The 20822-nt window shown below is 40.9% G+C and overlaps 1 protein-coding gene across 6 annotated transcripts in view; it reads right to left on the bottom strand.

Annotated features, from left to right (window-relative positions):
• Nucleotides 1-20822, bottom strand: part of Tnrc6a (trinucleotide repeat containing adaptor 6A) — an 83098-nt gene that overhangs the window by 17537 nt on the left and 44739 nt on the right. For all 6 annotated transcript variants that reach the window (XM_038350125.1, XM_038350091.1, XM_038350083.1 and 3 more), the window contains 6 exons: nucleotides 6854-9436; nucleotides 5449-5625; nucleotides 4190-4365; nucleotides 3008-3040; nucleotides 1487-1567; nucleotides 885-936 (listed from right to left, as the gene is read on the bottom strand). In XM_038350125.1, coding sequence (XP_038206053.1) covers nucleotides 885-936; nucleotides 1487-1567; nucleotides 3008-3040; nucleotides 4190-4365; nucleotides 5449-5625; nucleotides 6854-9436 — 3102 coding nt within the window. The remainder of the gene's footprint in view (nucleotides 1-884; nucleotides 937-1486; nucleotides 1568-3007; nucleotides 3041-4189; nucleotides 4366-5448; nucleotides 5626-6853; nucleotides 9437-20822) is intronic.

The raw sequence follows: 20822 nt of genomic DNA, 5'->3' as shown, positions 1-20822 counted from the left end.
TTACACTCATCTTTCCTTCTCCATTTATTGCCCCCCTCCATGCCCCTGTCTTTCTTCCACTCTGATTATACTACCATTTAGTAAGCTGTCAGGGCAGAGTGGAAATCACAAAATCTCCTATGCCTCCCAGAGCCAACCGTTTATAATAACTATCAACTTCTCTTAAGCCTAATCCTAGTCTCCACTGAATTAATCTAGGCATTCCATTGTCTTTCTCAGTGTGAGTGTGTGGGGGGAGTAGAGGGGGACTATTTGGGGAAAGGACCAGTGGGGGGAAGAGCAGAAGCAACAGGAAATCATAGATATTTATGAAAATACTATAATAATACACATTTTCAAAAAAAAAAAAAAACAACAACAACAAACCTTTTTAACCCCCTATTTTCAGAATGAAGTAAAAACACCCAAACTCTTGATTAGCCCGATCTAGTTATGCAGCACCTTCCCCCAGTCAGGCTGCACCAACTACCCAGCCCTCCCTTCCTAAAACTACCACGTTTAGATTGATTGTCTCAGTCATGGCCTGGCTGGCATTTCTGACTATGGTTTGGGATGTATCTGTCATTTATCTAAGTCTTCTTATGTACCGTCCTCTGATCCAGATAACTAAATCTTCCACCTGAATAACCCTACTCTTTCTTGATGGGACTTTGGGACAGCATAGCCTGACAGACACTAGCACTACCTAAGATGCGCAGTGATGTGTGCCTTAAAGGAACACCAAAACCCACTTTACTCATGTGCACTCACACAGTGCAGCAACAAGAAGTCTGGTGAGCAGCCAGGGCTGCTCTCCTGCACTGGGTGAGGGTACTTTCTGCAAGATCATAACTCAGCTAAGCTTGTCAGGGATAAACAACTCGAATGATTTAGTCTTCTCTCACCTCCAGAAAGATCCATCTTATTGCTCTGTCCATTTTCTTCTGGTGAGTCTCTCTGAAGTAGGAAAAAGCAATGTGTTAGCAGACTTTACCAAAGAAAACAAGGAGTGAAGAACTTCCCTGTGTTTCATCATCTGAACTGCAAGCAGATCGTACTTTTTTTTTTTCTTTTTTAAATATGTCTGCATTTATGTATGCTTGGCACACGTCTGGAATCGCCCGCAGAAGCCAGAATAGTTTCACATGCCCTGGAGCTAGAAAGGAAGTAGCTGTGAACCGCCCCCAAGTAGAAGGTGGGAATAGAACTCTGGAGAGCAGCAAGTGCTCTTCAACGTGGAACTGCCTCTCCAGTCCTATTTTTTATTTATTTATTTATTTATTTATTTATTTATTTATTTATTTATTTATTTATTATGTTTTAGTGTATTTTTAATGTGCAGAAAATTATAAAATTTAAGAATTAAGGAGTGGCTAATTTTACTCTTAACTCTGCTCATATTTTAAAGAGTTAACAATAAGGAATAATTGTGAAGAAAATAAAATAAAACTGGAATAAATTATGAACACCACCAAAGACGTTGAGGCCGCTAAGAAAACATACTTACCGAGAAACTGATATTTGAAAACTGTTTAACAAATGGATTTATCCACGCGTCTTCTTGCTTGTTTCCACCTTTCATCATTCCCTTTGTAAAACAAAAGAGCAGAGAAGATGCCATGGCCATCTCTAATTATCTGGACATACTGATGGCTAGCTAATCAAACTTCAAGACAATTCCCAACTCTCATTTTTAGCCAATATTTTCTCCTTCAATCAACTCTTACCAGAGTTGTTAGCAATTAAATAAATAAACTCATTTGATTTTCAACTTCCTTTGCTCCAGTCCTCTGGTATAGCTGTAATGTATAGAGAAATCTCTAGAGGCAGGCAGTCAGAAGGAAAAGACAAAGCAAAGGGCCTTACTGACCCATAGAGAAACACGGGCCTCTGTGTAACGGAGACTTTAAAATGGACCGTGACTGACATCTATCATTATTTGGACTTTTGGAATTCTCATACCAAAGTAAAAAATAATAAATAGGTTCTCAAATTAGTCCTAACAATTTAATCCACAACTTAATCATAATATGAGCACTCTGCTGAAAAACCAAAGACCCCCGCCAAGTACCTGCTAAGTATTTATATATCATAATGTCTTTAAAATTTTCAATTTGTGTTGCTAAGAACACAATATCCTGAGCAGCATCTGAGCTGCTTTGGTGGGCTACGCAGCACAGATAATTACATAGAGAACCAAAGGGCCGTAACTGGCAGCAGTCACAGAGGGAAGCTGGAAGCCAGAGACCCAGGCCTCACATTGATGTGATGACCAAAGGGCCTTCTGGGTATGAATGTCCCTTTCCCAATGCTACTACCTGTTCCTTCTGACTGTGAAACAGAGCACAGCTTCTTAACTCCCCACAAAGGCAGAGCTCTAAAGCAAGCACCTAACCCTCTCGAAAGATTCTGAAGGCATCTCTGGTTCCTGTTCCCCCTTCCACTGCCTCCCATGGTCTGAACAATTGTCAATCTCTGCCCCTTCCATTATTAAATGCATTTCTAAATGTTTCTCCTTGCCACCTGGGATGCTGTAGTAGCCTCCTGAGATCCATACCTATGGTCCTTCCTCTACTCCAGCTGGTCTTACACACTAATGTTAGACAGCTCTCTTTAAGTTTTTAAAAAGCCACAGAAGTTGCTTTCTATTAAATTTCACTGGCTCCATACTTAGTAAATAATGAAGCTCAAGTATTTGGAATGATAACGCTTTATCTTTCCTTCCTCTAACTATAGAGCCAGATTTCTTTGTCACTTCTTTTTAGACATTTACTTTTCAGTTCTATCAGGCCACCCCAGGCACCTTTCACATCCCAACACACACTTGTGTGGAGCTCGAGAGCCCATGAAACTCGCCTGATGCCCCAGCAGAGACTAGGATCCCCTGAAGGGGCCGCTCTTCAGTGTATTGGAACCCCAGCACCAAGCACAGTACCTGGCACACAGCAGAAGCTAAATGAGAGTTTGCAGTGCTGTCTAAAGACTTTACTAGTAGAGACAAAGGAGAAAGAGTAAAAAGGCTACACACCCTTTCCCTTCTCCTTTTTTTGCCACTCAGACCCTGTAAGGAAAGACAAAGTCACAAAACAGCACGGTCCAGTGGGAAGAACAAGGTTTTGAATCTCAAGACCTAAACTTAAGTCCTTGCTTTGTCACTTACTAGTTATGCAACTTTGGGCAATCACTACCTTTCCCAGTCTCAACTTCCTCCTCAGTATCCTATCTCAGAAGGTTATGAGAATCAAATGATTTATGTAAAACATGTAAAAGCACATCATAAGCTACATGGCCAGGCATCAATAGGCAAATCCAGCCAAATGAAAAAAATTATAAAATGAAAATGGCAGGTCCTAGACTTTGAATCCCAGGATTAAAAGGGAATAACCTTGGCCTTGAGCTAGGCCAGGTATACACTAAATATATGACTTATCAAGGTCCTCAAAGACAATCATTCTCAAAAAGGATGACGAGGACATTTCAGCGTCACTTGTGAGACTGGGTACCTATTTTGAAAGATGTCCCAGGAGACTCTGCCTCCAGTCCCCAACCCCCAACCCCCAATACTACTCCCCAGGACTCAATAGTTCCTAAACCTGGTTCTACATTAGACATATTTGGCAAACTGGTGCAATTTCCAAAACTTCAGAAGACCTTGGAATATAGAAGACTATGTGTTGAACAAATACAATCCATTTCTCATGTAAAGCCAGGTATGGAAACACAATCTGGAACCGGGGGCCCTTCCTAGGGATTTTCATCACAGGACCTTAGGGATGAGGAAGGGACAATGATGATCAGTGAATAAAGAGAACGGTGACTTTGGGTAAGGGGAAAATTGGGACTCTGAGTGAGGGGTAAAATGAAGATGGAGAGGAACCGGCAGTGAGATGGAAGTCAACACGGAGATTTGCCCTTCTCTTCATCCTCACCACTGCTGGACCACCTGGGGCTGGGGCTGGGGCTGGGGCTGCCCCAGGCAGTACTGGTGGAGTTGAGGAGGAGAGAAATCCCAAGCTGTAGCAGTGGGGAGAAAGGAAGTTCCTGTGGTCTTATGTTTTTCTAGGTAGCTGCCCATTCAAGAGGCTATACCTAAGTTGGGGGTTGCCTGGACTGTACTGACTGCCATAAATGGGCAGAATAGATTAATTTTCTGTGAGTAAACTACCTTTGAGATTTAAAGTTTCAAGAGCAAGGGTCTTGAAATGTTTACCTTTGATGACATTTTCTTGGTATATGGTGGCCAATTTAAAGATGAGTTAAGCTCTTGAGATGAGTTACTGTTCCACATCCCAATCTCTACATCTTCCTCCTCTTCCCAGCCAGTGGGGCGATTTCCAGGTAATGGCATATCATCACCACACCAGCCATCTTGCATAGATTTGGGCCCTGATTTGTAGATTTGTGATACAAAGACAGACTTTAATGAAACAATTCTTCCAAGAGGGCAAACATATATCACAGTGCAGAGACATTGGAGCTAAACACAACACACCTTCTCAAATACATGCAATAGAAAACGTATGTTTATTTTGCATTGAAAGTTCACTAGAAAAAAATCATCAAATGAAATTTCCCATGTTTTCATAAATCAGAGGGTTTCTTTCTTTCTTTTTTCCCCCCTTTTCGGTTTTTGAGACAGGGTTTCTCTGTGTAGCTTTGGAACCTGCCCTGGAACTTGCTCTGTAGACCAGGCTGGCCTCAAACTCACAGATATCCGCCTGCCTCTGACTCCTGAGTGCTAGGCCTAAAGGTGTGTGCCATCACCACCTGGCAAATCAGAGAGTAACTAGACACAGGCAATGACAGCTTCTTGATCTTTAAAATGACACAAAGGACAGAGGATTGATGAGGCTCAAAAGAATTAGTTTTGTATGTTTCTACAAGACTGGTCAAAGTGTACTGACACAGCCCTTGAGGTTCCTACAAGGTATCCTAACCCTAACATGGTAAAAAACAACATTCACTCATCTGTATCTCAGGGTCCTTCCCACTTAAGATTTAATGGCTTGGACATTATACTATATACTATTATACTATATAAATACTATATAAAACTATATAATATATAAATACTATATAAATATAATATATAAATATATAATATGATATAATTACTATATAAATACTATTATACTATATAAATTATCAATATTTATACAAACTATAAAATATATTTTATAATTTATAAATAACTATGTATTTTATATATATAGTCTTTCAGGTTGAATGGCATGAAAGCTAAGTCAGTTTTAAATAATCAAATGAGATAAGAAATTGGATTTGGTGGAGGATATATAAGTCATTAGTAGTTACAGTTTTGAAAAAAATGCATTGAACATCATATAGAATACACCATATCATAAAGCTACATCAGTGACAGTTTAGGAGCACTAGCCTATTATTTAAATATAGTTAATGAGTTCATCAGTACCACTACAAAAAGGCTACTAAAGATCAAAGATAACTTACCAGATTTGCTTAATGATTGCGGACCAACAGAGGTGGAGCCCCACGTGGATGTGCTGGATGCCGCAGTAATGGGTTCTCCCCAGCTGGGACCACTGTCTATGGGCTTACCCCAGGCTGAAGTTCCATTATCCACAGTCGTGGCTGGAGTAGAAGGCTCCCCCCAGGGCTCACCCCAGCCTTTAGAAAGTGTGGGAAAAGAAGTCATCAGCATGCATATAAGGAAGCATAACAAATAAAAGACAAGGAAATACTTGGAAAACCAGACGAAGAACCTCACAGTCACACACTGAACAATGACACTGCGACAAGATGAGGCACACTTTATATAAAGAACATAAATTATTCTGCACTAATATAATTTTAACTGTGTAATGTTTTAACCCTTTCTTTCAAAACTGCCTTCTGGTGCTAGGGCAGATTCTTTTGAATAATTTAATTATAGAAACCCTGTTCCTTTGAGGACGAAGTCAGTTCCTAACTGAGCAGAAGCTTGTGAACTGAGGCAGCAGGTGTGGTGGGAAGGGCCATACCAGCCTCACCTAGGGGAGGGTGCCCTTCCCCCAGTACTGCAGCAGACAGCTGACTACATGACCACACTAGGTGAGCAATGCACTTTATACATACTGGCTAACGTTGATTTAAAAGTACACAGGAAAAAAGTTTACACTATCATGTTGGAAGTTGTCTAAGACCAAAAAAAAAAAAAGGCCACAAAATTTTCATTTAGAGAATGAAAACAAAGATGCCTGCCCTAAGAGTTAAACATAAATTATCAGACTAGACTCATATTTAAAAACAAGCAAACAAACCATAATTAAGTACCAAAAGAATTCATGAAAACATTGCCAGCTCTCTATCCAACGAAATATCACGCAACAAAATCCCCATTAAAAAAGGAAATACCGGCCCTGTCACATTTAAAGAAAATGTTGCTATATCAATTTATACAGAAAAGAATTTGCTCAGTATAGGAAAGGAAAAGTAGGAATATACTAGAAAAATACAGTGCAATGTTTTAGATGCGCACACTATATCCACTGTTATCAGAGTAGATGTGGTCTTTTTAATTTAAAATTTGGATGCCTAGTTTAGAAAATTCCTCTAAAGTCTAATACCAAATACCTATAGTACTGTACTCAGTCACTTGGTTAAGCCTTAACTGAGACTGAGAAAAGTATATAATAACATTGCCACTTAACCCCTTCTACATTCCTAACAGAGAACAGAACATGTAATGTTCACAGCAACATTGCCCAAGTTGTTGCCTGGTGAACATGACTCCTAGAGTACAGCTGAAAGGCCTCGATGTGCATATCCAAGTGCTCTGTTAAACAAATCTTAAGACAGTATGTCAACACAAAGTTTGCTTCCAGAAAACCACTGTATTCCAAAGAGGAACGCTTACCAGAGCCACTGCTTGCCTCCTTGCTTGAGACAGCACTTGCAGATGGCAGCAAACGATGCATCTGTGCTTGCTGGTCTGAGCGGCTGCTGCCGTCTGGGATGTTTTTATTCCACATGTTCACATTTTTGTAGTTGTATTTGCTTGGATCTCCCCAAGCTGAAGTTCCATCGTCAATCTCCATTTTACGTCGTATAGATTCTGGGGATGGCTCCTCCCAGCCTGTGGGTTCTTCCTCCTTTGTTGGAGCTGGAATAGGTCCTCCCAGCCAGCCTGTACCAGGAGGCTTGCCGGTGGCTGGTGGAATTCCCCATGATCCAACAATGTCTTGTTGCTTGTTCCAATCTGGAGAACTAACTGGTTTTGATGAATCTCCCCAACCTAGAGACTGATTACACTTTGGAGGGTCTCCCCATCCCTGGGAAGAATTAGGTTTAGAAGATTCATCCCATCCTGATGAATTATTTGGATTTATATTATTTCCCCATGTAAAAGAACTAGTTTTACCAAGTTCGTTCCAACCAGAAATGGACCTGTCACTGTCACTACCTCCTGAGCTGGATTTCTTATTAGCCTCACCCCAATGGTTACTCCTGGAAGTTTCTCCCCAGTTATCACTGGCAGAAATGGACCAACCTTGGTTTGACTTTTGTCCATCACCCCACCCCTGTTTGTTCTTTTGCGAATCATTCCATGCAGACTTCTCTTCTTTGCAATTCCCCCACTGATTGCTCTTAACCATTCCTGTAGCAGCAGAATCATCTTCCCACCCCCCCTGGCAGTTTGAGCCTTTGGAATCTCCCCACCTCAGAGTAGGTTTGGGATGGCCCCACCCTGATACAGATGAGGTATCATTACTATCAGGGCTAGTCTTATCTATGCATGCCCCTGAGTTAAAAGTCTGTGTTGCAGAGCTTCCCCAGGCCTCTGTCCCATTGTCAGTTTTTCTTTCCCCTCTTGGTGATGTCTCTGTATCCCAGGCAGTATTCTGCTTAATAGGAGTCTGTCCCCAACCAGAGTTGGATAGGACACGTGGATCTAAGTCAGTTCTGTTTACAATGCTTTGGAGTAATGTGTGCTGATCAATTTTTCTTCTATCTCTACTCTGACTTTCCCCAGTTACTTTTTCTTCAAGGCGTCCAGTGTTCTCTGTACTACCATCGCTCTCCACTGCGCCTCCTGTTTTGGCCCACACACTGTTTTGCTCATTTGTCTGAGATGTGGCAGAACCCTGATCCTCTTCCTCAGTAGATTTCCATCCATTTGTAAACTTCTTACCATTGCCATTTGCACTGTCATTGGAATGCTGATTGCTAGGCAGTTTGTTCCACTCAACACTGGGTAGACTAGTGCCAGTGTTCTGTGCAGGACTTCCCCATCCTCTTCGACTTCCTCCAGAATTTGCACCATTTCCACTTCCCCATGGTGAACTCTGGGAATTTGTTGTCCCAGGCTCCCACACACCTCCCCCTTTATTTGTGGTAACTTGAAAGTTAGTGCCCATAGGCCCATTTACGCCAGGCTGCATTAGAGTTGCATTCACAGTGTCACCATTGGCTTGGCCATTAGGGCCTGCACATTTGTCACCAGAGTAATTAGAACCATAGGCACCCCATGTAGTACCGTAGGAGCCTCCAGTTTTTGACTCTCCATTGCTAAGGTGAGAAAGGGAAGTGCCATTCATAACTGACGGAGCCTGTATCTGAGGATGATTCATTGTGCTCACACGCCAGGCCCCTGAATTACTGGTAGGCAGTTCATTATTCTGTACTGAACCGGAGTTTGGTAAACTAGAGGTCATAAAGTTAGTAGTGTTATTTGGTCCAGTTGTTTCAGTGGTAATATTCTGAGGTTGACCACTGAATGAAACCTTCTGTGTACCACTTACTTCAGGCTCACAAGTTTCCTGAAGGTTGCCCCAGGTACCATGGGTAGAAGAGCCACTGACTTTAGAGTTGATACTCTGATTGTTAGGCATCTGGCCTATGGTACTACACTGAATATTGATGCCAGAACTCCCACTCCCTACAGGCCCTTTTAGGGCAAGTCCATTGTTTTCTAATACTGGCCAGGCACCATGGTTGCTAGCTGAATTCAAAGTGCTTGGATTTAACCCTCCATTTGATGAAGAACTTACAGTGCCCCAAGCATTCATTCTATTGTTACTACTTTCTGATTTGCTTTCAGGAGCATCCACAGAGACCTGACATGTGCTTATTATGGCTCCATGGGGGAAGCCCCATGGCCCAGAACTACTTCCGTGGCCCACATTATTGCTGCTGCTACCAACCACAAACTTGCTTTGAGAACCGAGTCCAGTGCTGTTCCGAAGGCCATCTTTTTCACCACCTGTATTCCCTGAAGCCATGACAGTGATGTTTCTCTCTGACTCAGAACTGGAGGCAGAATCAGCATCCATACATTCTGAGGCCAACTCAGGATCACTGCCAGGGGCTGAGGGCCATGCTTCTTTTTCCAACAAGTCCTTCACAGCATTCTTACAGCTTGTGCTACAGTCACTTGTAGAAGACACAGGTCCCCGCTGGCAATTTTCATAATGGGATCCTGAAGTATTATGATTTATATCTAGAATAAAGGAGAAGTACAACTATTTATAAAGTGGTAACCATTTCCAAAATGATATTAAGTAGGCTGAGAAAAATGATGATCCATTACAAATACATGTAGCTCCTCAACATTAGCAAGATGCTCCGCAGTACAGCCGAGGCACTAGTCATCTTCCGGCCACCAATTCTCCATGTTCAGTAATTGCACAGGCAGAATTGTGCTGCTTTGTTCGACACCCTATAGTATTGCGTGGAACAGAAAGCCCCATAGGAATACCCACTAAATGTATGATGGGCAAAATCCCAACAAACCAAGAATTTTGGAGTAAGGAAGACTAGGTGGCAGTGATGAATTAAGGCAGTCCAGGCTCAGAGACTTGACTTGGGAGAAGATGGACTAGGGAGTAAGGAGTCTCATTAATAGTATGATTTGCTACCATGGAAAAATGATTCTGCTTCTACTACTTTCTCTCAAAGCACAAATGCTAAGTAGATAATAAGAGCGGTTAAGAATGGCAAGAAAAGCAACTATAGATCAACCTATAAAGTAACCAGTGAGCATTATTCAAGTAAGTACTGCAAAGAGCACAGACTACTACTCCCTTTTAGAAATACTTTATCAAAAAAGCTATCAGAAGTTGGGTGTAGTCACATTTTCAGTCCAAACCCTCAGGAGGCAGAGCTCTGTGACTCAGAGATAAACCTAGACTATGTAGAACCTTGTCCTCCTCCCACGGCCAAAAGCAGTCAATTTCATTTGTCTTCTAGTCTCCCTGAGAAGAAATAATTCTATATTGCAACACACAGCAGCAGCAATACCAACCCATGGCCAGCGTTCACTGCTACACGACAGCAGCTCTGCAAACATTTGCACCAAGTCCTTGGCACAATTCCAGAGCACAAGTATTGTCCTTACTTTGCAGGAGAGAAACCAAGGGGCAAAAGTTAAAATACTTATAGAAACTGAATGAGAGAGGCAAGAGATGTGCTGAATAGTTTCACGCCAACTTGACATAAGCTAAGTCATGAGAGGAAGACATCCTCAATTAAGAAAATACCTCCAAATCAAGTCTGGTTGTGCAAGTCTTTAATCCCAGCACTCAGGCTAGCCTGGTCTACATAGAAACTCTTTCTTGAAAAACAAAAACGAATGACAACAAAAAAAATGCCTCATAAGATCAGGCTGTAGAAAAGCCTATATGGCATTTTCTTAATTAGTGATTGACGCAGGAGGGTCTAGCTCACTGTGGATGGCGCCATCCCTGGGCTGGTGGTCTTGGGTTCTATAAGAAAGCAAGCTGAGCAAGCCATGGAGACAAAGTAATAAGCAGCACGCCTCCATGGACTGTGCATCAGCCCCTGCCCTGTTTGAGCTCCTGTCCTGACTTCCTTTGACGATGAACAGTGCTGTGGAAGTGGAAGTCAAATAAACCCTTTCCTCCCCAACTCGCATTTTGGTCATGGTGTTTCATCACAGCAACATAAACCCTAACTAAGACACAAAATAAGTTAGAGTCCTCCATAAAGCACAGTAACTAAAATTCAGTGACGAGCACATCAGCAACAACAGGACTCAAGCTTAGATTCTTTATAGCGGCTAGAGAGCAACAACCTGTGAAACGAGGTTATGTTATTTTCATTTGAGGGTAAAGAACGCTGGGAACTGAAGTCTTTTCATGTTGGGCAAGCGTTCTACCACTGAGCTTCATCCCTGATCCAATGCTGAGATGGGGGTCTCTAAGTGCTGCCCAGGTTGGTCTTGAATTTATAAACAATCTTTCAGCATTACCCATAAAAATGTTGAGATCAAAGGCTTGTGTTACCAGACCATCATTAAAAACAAAATGACAGCACATATCACAGCTAGTGTCAAATCTACTATACTTATGCCTCTACAATGCCTCCTTCTAGAAAATATGTGGAGTATAAAACTTCTTTACTAATTTCCCTTAACTTAAGAAAAATACTTAAGTATTTTTCCTATTTTTAAAATTTTTTTTACATGTCATGCATTTGTGTGGCTGCTGTGTGTGTGTGTGTGTGTGTGTGTGTGTTCCTGAAGGTCGAAGAGACAGCACAGGCAGCAGCTGTAAGCCAACCTGATTTGGGTGTTGGGAAGAAGCTTAGTCTTCTCAAAGAGCAGCAAGACTTCTTAACCACCAGTTATGACCTAAGCCTTAGCTTTTCTTCTTCCCTGTGCACAATAAACCAAAACCATCATCCATTCCTAAATGTGAACCTTCCCTCCAAATCGAGAGCAGCTTGTTTTCATCACTATCCCCACCTTGCACCACTGTTACATCAATTACCTGCATCATGTATTGACATTTCCATAAGCAGCAATAAGAAAAACCACTGAGCATCGACAATAAAACTACCCACACTGAAACTAAGAGAACAGACTTGGAGTGAACAATGAAAATGCCCAAAGCATTCCCACTACAACATGGAGAAAGAATACATGTCAGTAACACTACTATTCAATCCTGTGCTGGAAGGACTACCTGATAAATTATAACAAGATAAATACACAAGGACACAAAAAAAGCCCAACCATATACACATAGCTTAGTTGGTGGAATGCCTGTCTAGCATACACAAAGCCCTGGGTTCATTTCCCAACACTGCAGAAACTGGGCATGGTAATACAAGCCTATGATCCCAGCAGTGGAGGTATGTGGTGGTCGAGGGAGGACTATCGTAAGTTCAAAGTCATCATCAGCTGCATAATGAGCTAGTTAGAGGTCAACCTGAGCTACGTAAGATTCTGTCAAAAAAAATTACCAAGAAAAAGTGACTTTACTATATACCGTGTGTGTGTGTGTGAGAGAGAGAGAGAGAGAGAGCGAGCGAGCGATATCTTGATTTTCAAAAGTCATAAAATCACTTAGAAAATAAGTAACAAAAATACTTGAAAGTCCTATATAATTAGGCTTTTTTTTTTTTTTTTGGTTTTTCGAGACAGGGTTTCTCTGTGGCTTTGGAGCCTGTCCTGGAACTAGCTCTTGTAGACCAGGCTGGTCTCGAACTCACAGAGATCCGCCTGCCTCTGCCTCCCGAGTGCTGGGATTAAAGGCGTGCGCCACCACCGCCCGGCTATAATTAGGCTTTATTGAAGCCCATAGAAATAAACTTGCTACAGAAACTCAATCCTGGAAAAAATGAAGCCGCAAGACTCTGTGCTCAACCAGAGATGTGTTTTGAGAATTAAAAGTGACTTAGACATGCGTGTTTAACAAGTACAAGAACTGCCCCCAGTCATAAACAGTGGGAGCCTGCAGGGTCACACAACAGACAACACAGTGCACCAAGAGACTGTATAAGCACTACTAAACCTGAAGCCAACTTACTAACAGAACCAAGTAGATGCCAGAGTTAGAGCAAAGGTCAACTTTTAAGTTTGTAGGAGAAAAGGAATTTTTTTTTAATGAGATAATAAATCAAAGTCAACAAATAATTAAAGTTTTAGAAAAAGGAGGAAAACAAGTTACTGGTAAAGAGAATTTTTTATTCATCAAAGAAGAGAAACTAGGCAGGCCATGGCGAGTCTCTGTGACTCTGTGAGAGTTTGGGGCTAACAGCAAGAGCCCTGCTACAGCTGTCATCCCAGTACTCAGGAGGCTGGTGCAAGGGCATAGAGAGTTTCAAGCTAGTCTGGGTCACAAAGTGAGTCTTTGTCTAAACTATCTACCTCCAGCCCACACCAAAAAAGAAACCATAAAATAACCAATTTTCTCTTACAGAGAATGGAAAGCAGCAGCCGCCACTGACCCTGCAAAGGGGTTCCATCACCTTTAATGCTACTAAAAGTGTTCTCTGATTCCGCCATTGACCTTGCCTGGAGATGTTGCGGTGATCTAATGGTTTGCTATTGTTGTTATTTTAATTATTTTAGGAATAATTTATAATATTGTTGTTATTCTTAATTACTTTAGGAAAATATGGAGACTACCTTCAGTAATCATGACTTAAAATTCCATTTTGAAACTGTAGCATATTTGATACTTTCAATAAATCCTAATTGAGAAATTGTTTCCAAAGTGAATTATTACAGATGACTTCTCAAGGCATTTTTAATTTTGAAAATGCTACAGTATAGAGGGAAATGGTGGGAAAAGGAAATGGCAACTCAGGAATCAGTCAGAAGCTGATCAGACACAAAAGTCCAGTAGAAGAAGGAAATTAACGCTCATTACTCTAAGCAATGAGGAATAAAACATTCAGGGTTATAAGTACAATATGATCATGACTTTGCCCCAAGAAATAGTGAGGAACACTGAGATCATAAAACCCTGTATTATAGGAAGAAAGGGAGCATTACTGAGTAAATGTAAAATCAAAGTTTTCATACAGTGTGGTGTTACACATTACTAAGAAGTGAAATCCATATTACCATCAGTGCTGAGCATGGTAGTGTACACCTTTAAGACTAGCCCTGGGGAGGCAGAGGCAGATGGATCTCTGACTTAAGAGGCCAGCCTAGTTTTACAGAGTGAGTTCCAAGACAGCCAAGGCCACACAGAGAAACCTTGTCTTGAAAACACAAAACAAACAAACAAACAAACAAATGCCATCAGCATCCCATTCAGAAACAGTTCTAGGAGAGGGGCTAGCTGACCCAGACCCAGAAGGATGAAACAGTGTACTGGGATTACCTATGCAGACAGGGTCTATAGAGCAGAGCCAAAACAGCTGATGTCAGTTAAATGATTGATGAAAGAAACAACACTCTCAAGAAGAATTGAAGCTGAAGGAAATTCAATAATTTTTTCCCTTTCAAATACTTAAATGTTCCTTTTTACCTTAAACACTTTTAAGTCTCACCAGAAGAAAGCTTCAAAAGTAAATAATACTCAGGGCTGATGATGATTCAGTAAGTAATGTCCAGAGTACCTATTTCTGGGCTGTTGGTCTAGGAGCAGCAAACTTTTGCTCTAATTAACAAATATTTTCATGGGCAAGATGGTCTATGATAACTACTCAATTCTGCTGATGTGTCTTGAAATCAGTCCATGAGACAACATGTCAATGAGAAGGCACAAAAAAAAAAAAGCTGCTGAACACACAGTCAGGAAAAGCATGTTGTTTTTGACCAGATGTTGACTATGTCCTTTCACTAAGCAACTGACAGTAAAAAGGGGAGAAAAGAAACAGAAATCTAGAGTTCAAAATGAGCAGAGCATGATAAACCATGAGTCATGACTAACAAAGGTGAGATTCAAGAATGATTTCGATGACTCTAGATGGGTTTGTGAATGAATGGTGTGCCAATCTGTGGAGCACAGAGGCATCAAGAAGGAAGAAGTATGAGTTCAAGTTTGGACATACTGAGTTTAAAGGAACATAATATTAGCTGAAGGTTCCAGACGACATGGCCCCTGAAACATGGAGAAACATGAAACAAAGGCATGGAAAGGAATAAAACTTGAGAGCTGGTCAGAGGAACTGCTAAATACACAAGAGGAGCAGAGGGGACAAGAAAAGAAGAGATAGACATTACGCAGAGGCTTTCTCTAAAATTTTTTATTTTTTTAAAAAAAGAAAACAAACTATCTTTTATCATTATACATACCAATCCAAGTTCCCACTCCCTCCCCTCCACAACTCCCCCAGTCCCCACCCATTCCTCAGAGAGGATAAGGCACATTGCTTTGGGGAAAGTCCAAGGCCCTTGCTACCATATCTAGGCTGAGCAAGATATCCATCCAAAGAGAATAGGCTCTCAAAAAGCCAGCACAAGCAGTAGAGATAAATCCTGGTGCGACTGCCAGTGGCCCCTCAGTCTGCCCCAGCCATGCAATTGTCAACCACATTCAGAGGGACTGGTTTGGTCCTATGCTTCCTTCTCAGTCTGGCTGGAGTTGGTGAGATTCCATTAGCTCAGGTAAACTGTTTCAGTGGGTGAACCCATCAAGGTCTTGCTTGACCTCTTTGCTCATATTCTCATTCCTCCCACTCTTCAACTGGACTTTGGAAGCTCAGAACAGTGCTCTGATACACGTCTCTGCCTGTTTCCATCTGAGCTGGATGAAAGTTCTACAGTGATATTTACGATAGTCATCATTCTGATTACAGGGCAAGGCCAGTTCGGGCACCCTCTCCACTATTGCTTGCTTAGAGTTTTAGCTGGGGTCATCCTTGTGGATTCCTGGGAATTTCTCTAGAGCCAGGTTTCTTGCTAGCCCCGTAATGGTTCCCTCAATCAAGATATTTCTTTCCTTGTTCTCAACTCTGTCCTTCCTCCATCTCGACTATCTGGTTCCCTCAAGTTCTCCTCACTTCTCCCCTTCTCTTTCCCTTCCACCTTCCTTTCTCTCCCCACCCCCATGCTCCCAATTTTGTCAGGCAATCTTGTCTATTTGGACTTTCCAGGTGGATCTATGTTTTCCTTAAGAGTTCACCTTATTCTTAGCTTATTTAGGATCATGGACTATAGACTAATATCCTTTGTTTATAACTAGTATCCACTTACAAGTGACTACATACTATATTCATCTTTTCGGGTCTGGGTTACTTCACAGAGGTAGTATTTTTTAGTTCCATTCATTTGCATACAAAATTCAAGATGTCATTGTTTTTTTTTTCCCACCGAGTAGTACTCTAATGTGTAAATGTGCTTTATTTTCTTTATCCATTCTTCGGTTTGAGGGGCATCTAGGTTGTTTCCAGGTTCTGGCTATTACAAATAATGCTGCTATGAACATAGCTGAACAAATGCCTTTGTAGTATGATTGAACACCTTTTGGGTATATGCTGGATCCTGAGGTAGGTTGATTCCCAATTTTCTGAGAAACCACCATACTGATTTCCAAAATGATTGTACAAGTATGCATTCCTACAGCAATGGATGAGTATTTCCCTTACTACACATCCTCTCCAGTATAAGCTATCATTGGTGTTTTTGATCTTAGCCATTCTGACAGGTGTAAGATGGTATCTCAGAATTGTTTTGATTTGCATTTCCCTGATGGCTAAGGATGTCTAACATTTCCTTAAGTGTCTTTCGGTCATTTGAGATTTTTCTGTTGAGAATTCTGTTTAGTTCTGTACCCCATTTTTTATTGGGTTATTTAGAATTTTGATGTCTAATTTCTTGAGTTCTTTATATATTTTGTAGATCAGTCCTTTGTCTGATGTGGTGTAGATCTTTTCCCATTCAGTAGGCTGCTTTTTTTTTGTCTTACTGACTGTGTCCTTTGCTTTACAGAAGCTTCTCAATTTCAGGAGGTCTCATTTATTTATTGTTGCTCTCAGTGTCTGTGCTACTGGGGTTATAGTTAGCAAATAGTCTTCTGTGCCCATGCATTGAAGTCTACTTCCCACTTTCTCTTCTGTGAGGTTCAGTGTGGTCAGAGTTACATTGAGGTCTTTAATCCATTTCGACTTGAGTTTTATGCACGGGGATAGATATGGCTCTATTTGCATTCTTCTACATGTTGCCATCCAGTTATGCCAGCACCATTTGTGAAGATGCTTTTTTTTCCATTGTATAATTTTAGCTTCTCTGTCAAAAGGCGTTCATAGGTGTCAGGGATGGTGATGACTCCTTAAGCTCCTTTATTGCATGGGATTGTTTTGGCTATCCTGGGTTTTTTTGTTTTTCCATATGAAGCTGATTATTGTTCTTTCAAGCTCTGTGAAGAACTGTGTTGGGAAATTTGATGGGGATTGCATTGAATCTATAGATTGCTTTTGGTAGGACTGCCGTTTTTATATGTTGATCCTACCTACCCAAGAGCATGGAAGATCTTTCCATTTTCTGGTATCTTCTTCAATTTCTGTCTCCAAAAACTTAAAGTTCTTGTACAGTTCTTTCACTTCTTTGGTTAATGTTACCCCAAGATATTTTATGTTGTTTCTGGCTATTGTGAAAGGTGATGTTTCTCTGATTTCTTTCTCAGCTTCTTTATCATTTGTATGTAGGAGGGCTACTTATTTTTTTGAGTCGATCTTGTATTCTACTACATCACTGAAGGTGTTTATCAGCTAGAGGAGTTCCCAGTAGAGTTTGTGTATTCTACTACATCACTGAAAGTGTTTATCAGCTGGAGGAGTTCCCTGTAGAGTTTGTGTATTCTACTACATCACTGAAGGTGTTTATCAGCTGGAGGAGTTCCCTGCAGAATTTGTGGGGTCACTTATATACTATCATATCATCTGCAAATAACAAAAGTTTGACTTTCTTTGTTTTCAATTTATATCCCCTTGATCTCCTTTTGTCATCTTATTGCTATAGCCAGAACTTCAAGAACTATGTTGAAGAGATATGCAGAGAGTGGACAGCCTTGTCTTGTTCCTCCTGATTTTAATGGAACCACTTTCTTAAAAACGAAGAAGCTTTTAAGAAAGAAGTCATTAGAAAGAAAAAAAAGCAAAACCAAACACCAACAACATCTACTTACAAGAGACTTTTGAAAACAAAACAGAATTCACATTTCAATACTTTTAACAGTCTGCGTATCAACAGCTCTCTGGTTAGTAAGCAAGAGGAAGATTGCAGAGAACTATAGCAGTGTATGCCATTACTGTAAGACCTCTAAAAATAGGAGGACAAAGTTCTCTAAGAGTCTCAAGGATATAGTGACTTGGAGAAACTCAAAGCAAGTAGACATTACAGTGTGCCCAGGTGAAAGGAAGGACAGTGGGTGCTAGAAGTGCAAGTTACACATGCTACCTTGGAAGAGACCAACGGGAGGGGCAGGACCATTTCAATCTTCAAACACTTTCAGAAATCTTAATGCCCTCCAAACTTTGCTCATTTCACATTATAGCTTAAATGTCTTTGAGCTTCCTTTAAAATAGAAAAAAAAAAATGGAGGGAGAGAATATTTCAAATACAGGAAATTGATAAAAAATAATTTCTGGGGGCTGGAGAGATGGCTCAGAGGTTAGGAGCATTGCCTGCTCTTCCAAAGGTCCTGAGTTCAATTCCCAGCAACCACATGGTGGCTCACAACCATCTGTAATGGGTCTGGTGCCCTCTTCGGGCCTTCAGGCGTACACACAGACAGAATATTGTATACATAATAAATAAATATTATTTAAAAAAATAAAAATTTCTGTAACGCCACTTTAATAAATACACAGAGTGCTAGGGGAAGACTCCCTACATTCTTCTCTACATGTCTATTTTGTCAATAGACAAATAAAACCTTTACATTTTATATTTGAATTCATCCATAAACAATATGGTACTGTCTTACATGCTTTTTTATATTTCATACCATGAACAAAGAAAGCTACCTTGAAATGCCGAGCAGAAATGTGAACAACTATTAGAAGACACTGATGAATTGTTAGTAGTCCTGTGGACAGGGGCGATAGACAACAGTGTCAAAGCTGGAGAAGAGACTACCCCTAGTGTCAGGGCACTAAAGAAGAAGTGCCATGAGGTTCACCATTTCACCTTCAAAAGGTTTAACCATAATGAACATGTGCTGTGTGTGACAGGAAAAAAAAAAAACACAGTGGTGCCAGTCTTTGGGCTAGAGAGGATGGACATAAACTGTTCTAGTCTTTGTAACTGTACCACATGGATTATGTCATATGGAAGAGAAGAAGAGATTACAACACTCTGGACATAAGAACACTATTCTGTCAGGGCTGCTGAGTGATATTACCACCGCTAGAGTCTTCTAACTCAGGCTAATTGAGCAAGAGCAGGCTATGAGTCAAGTGCAAAGAGGTAATCTGAGACTATGCTTACTACTCCTACTGTGTGCATTATGTAAGTGTGAGTACCTGTGTGCTATAGGTCAGACGACAACTCTGTGGTGTCAGTTTTCTCCTATTAACTTTACAGGGTTCTCAACTGAACTCGGGTCATTAAGCTTTGCAGAGCCAGTGTCTTTACCTAATGAACCATCTTAGCATCCCCCATCAATCACACTGATCACACTAGATCAGACAATGACAGGTCAGGGCTTAGCATTGCACAAGGTCCTAACAAAAATGAAGTGCAGAGCTGCCTGAGAAGAGAACCCACTATTTATGTCCCTTACATGCTAGCCTGAGGGTGGGTTCTCATCTAAGTATTTGTTTTACTCTTTGCACAGAATATACTAGGACAAGAGAGGCATCTTTTTCCTCTTGACCATGAAAATTTGAATTTGATTTCTATGTATTGCATCATGCCAAATCTACTCCTAATCTAAAAAGGCTAAATATGAACAATTCTGAATTCTGTATCATCTACACAATTAAAGTGTCTCTGAGTGACTGAGCATGCAACTTACACTGTCATCACTAGTTGGCTGCTTCCTAATGTGTACAACAAATATGGTACTGGTGTGTGAAAAAAGAATACATGCACCTCACTTGTGCACAGTCATGACACACACCCTGTGAAGAGCAGTCCTGCGATCATCACACCCATTGCCATTAGCTCTGTAAGATCTGATTCTTACAAGGAGCCTTTTCTGGCTCACTGACTTCTCATGGTATGTTTTATAGCTAAAGTTTCAGCTACCACTATAAACAGAATACACAGTAATACATTAATGTAAGTATATGAAATACACTTGCAAGAGGAGAGTCAGAAGTATGTTTTAAAGACAAAAAGTACCAGGGCTAGAAAGCTGGCTCAGTGGTTAAGAGCACTTAATGCTCTTGCAGGGGATCCAGGCTCAGTTCCTAGCACCTATATGAGGTTTATAGCTGCCTTGATCTCAAGTTTCAGGAGATATGATACCCTCTTTTGGCCTCTGTAGGCTCCTGCACACATAGTACATATGTTCTCATGCAGGAGCACATGTACAGATATATTAAAAAAATTTAAATAAATCTTTAAAGACAAATGTGCCAATTTTATTCTCAGGAGTGTTTCAGTTTCAGTCTTCCTTACCTAATGGCTTCGGGATTTAATACCTCCAAATAAATGTGTAGCTGCTTGCCAAGCTCTTTATCAAAAGAATTTATGTATTTATGCATTTTATGTATATGTACTTTGCATGTACATGTGAATACCAGAAGAGGGCATAAGGCAACGATGAGATGCCATGTGGGTTCTGGCAACTGAACTCAGACCTACTGAACCATCTCTCCAGCCCTGCCAGTATTTCCTAAAAACAAGTAGGGGTGGGGAGGCAGCACGGACTTCTTCATTGATTTCTTTGAAGGCTTTTTCCTATGCTCACACATGGTAACTTCTCATCAGAATGAGCATCTGCAAAACTTGATTCTTTTGACTCATACTCATTTTGTGTATGTGTACATGGTGGGCATGTGTAGGCATGTGTGCATGTGGAGGACAGAGTCCAATGTTAGGTGTCTCCAATCTTATTTTTCCAGACAAGACTTGTCAAAGAACCTGGACATGGCCAATCTGGCTAGATTAGCTTGCCAGCAAGTCCCAAGGATCCTCCCTTACTCTGTCTTCCCTGTGCTGGGATTACAAATGTGCATTA

This window comes from Arvicola amphibius, chromosome 1, assembly GCF_903992535.2.
Source record: "Arvicola amphibius chromosome 1, mArvAmp1.2, whole genome shotgun sequence".
Taxonomy (NCBI): domain Eukaryota; kingdom Metazoa; phylum Chordata; class Mammalia; order Rodentia; family Cricetidae; genus Arvicola; species Arvicola amphibius.
The sequence above is the reverse complement of the archived record's forward strand: the minus strand, read 5'-3'. Positions and strand labels throughout refer to the sequence as shown.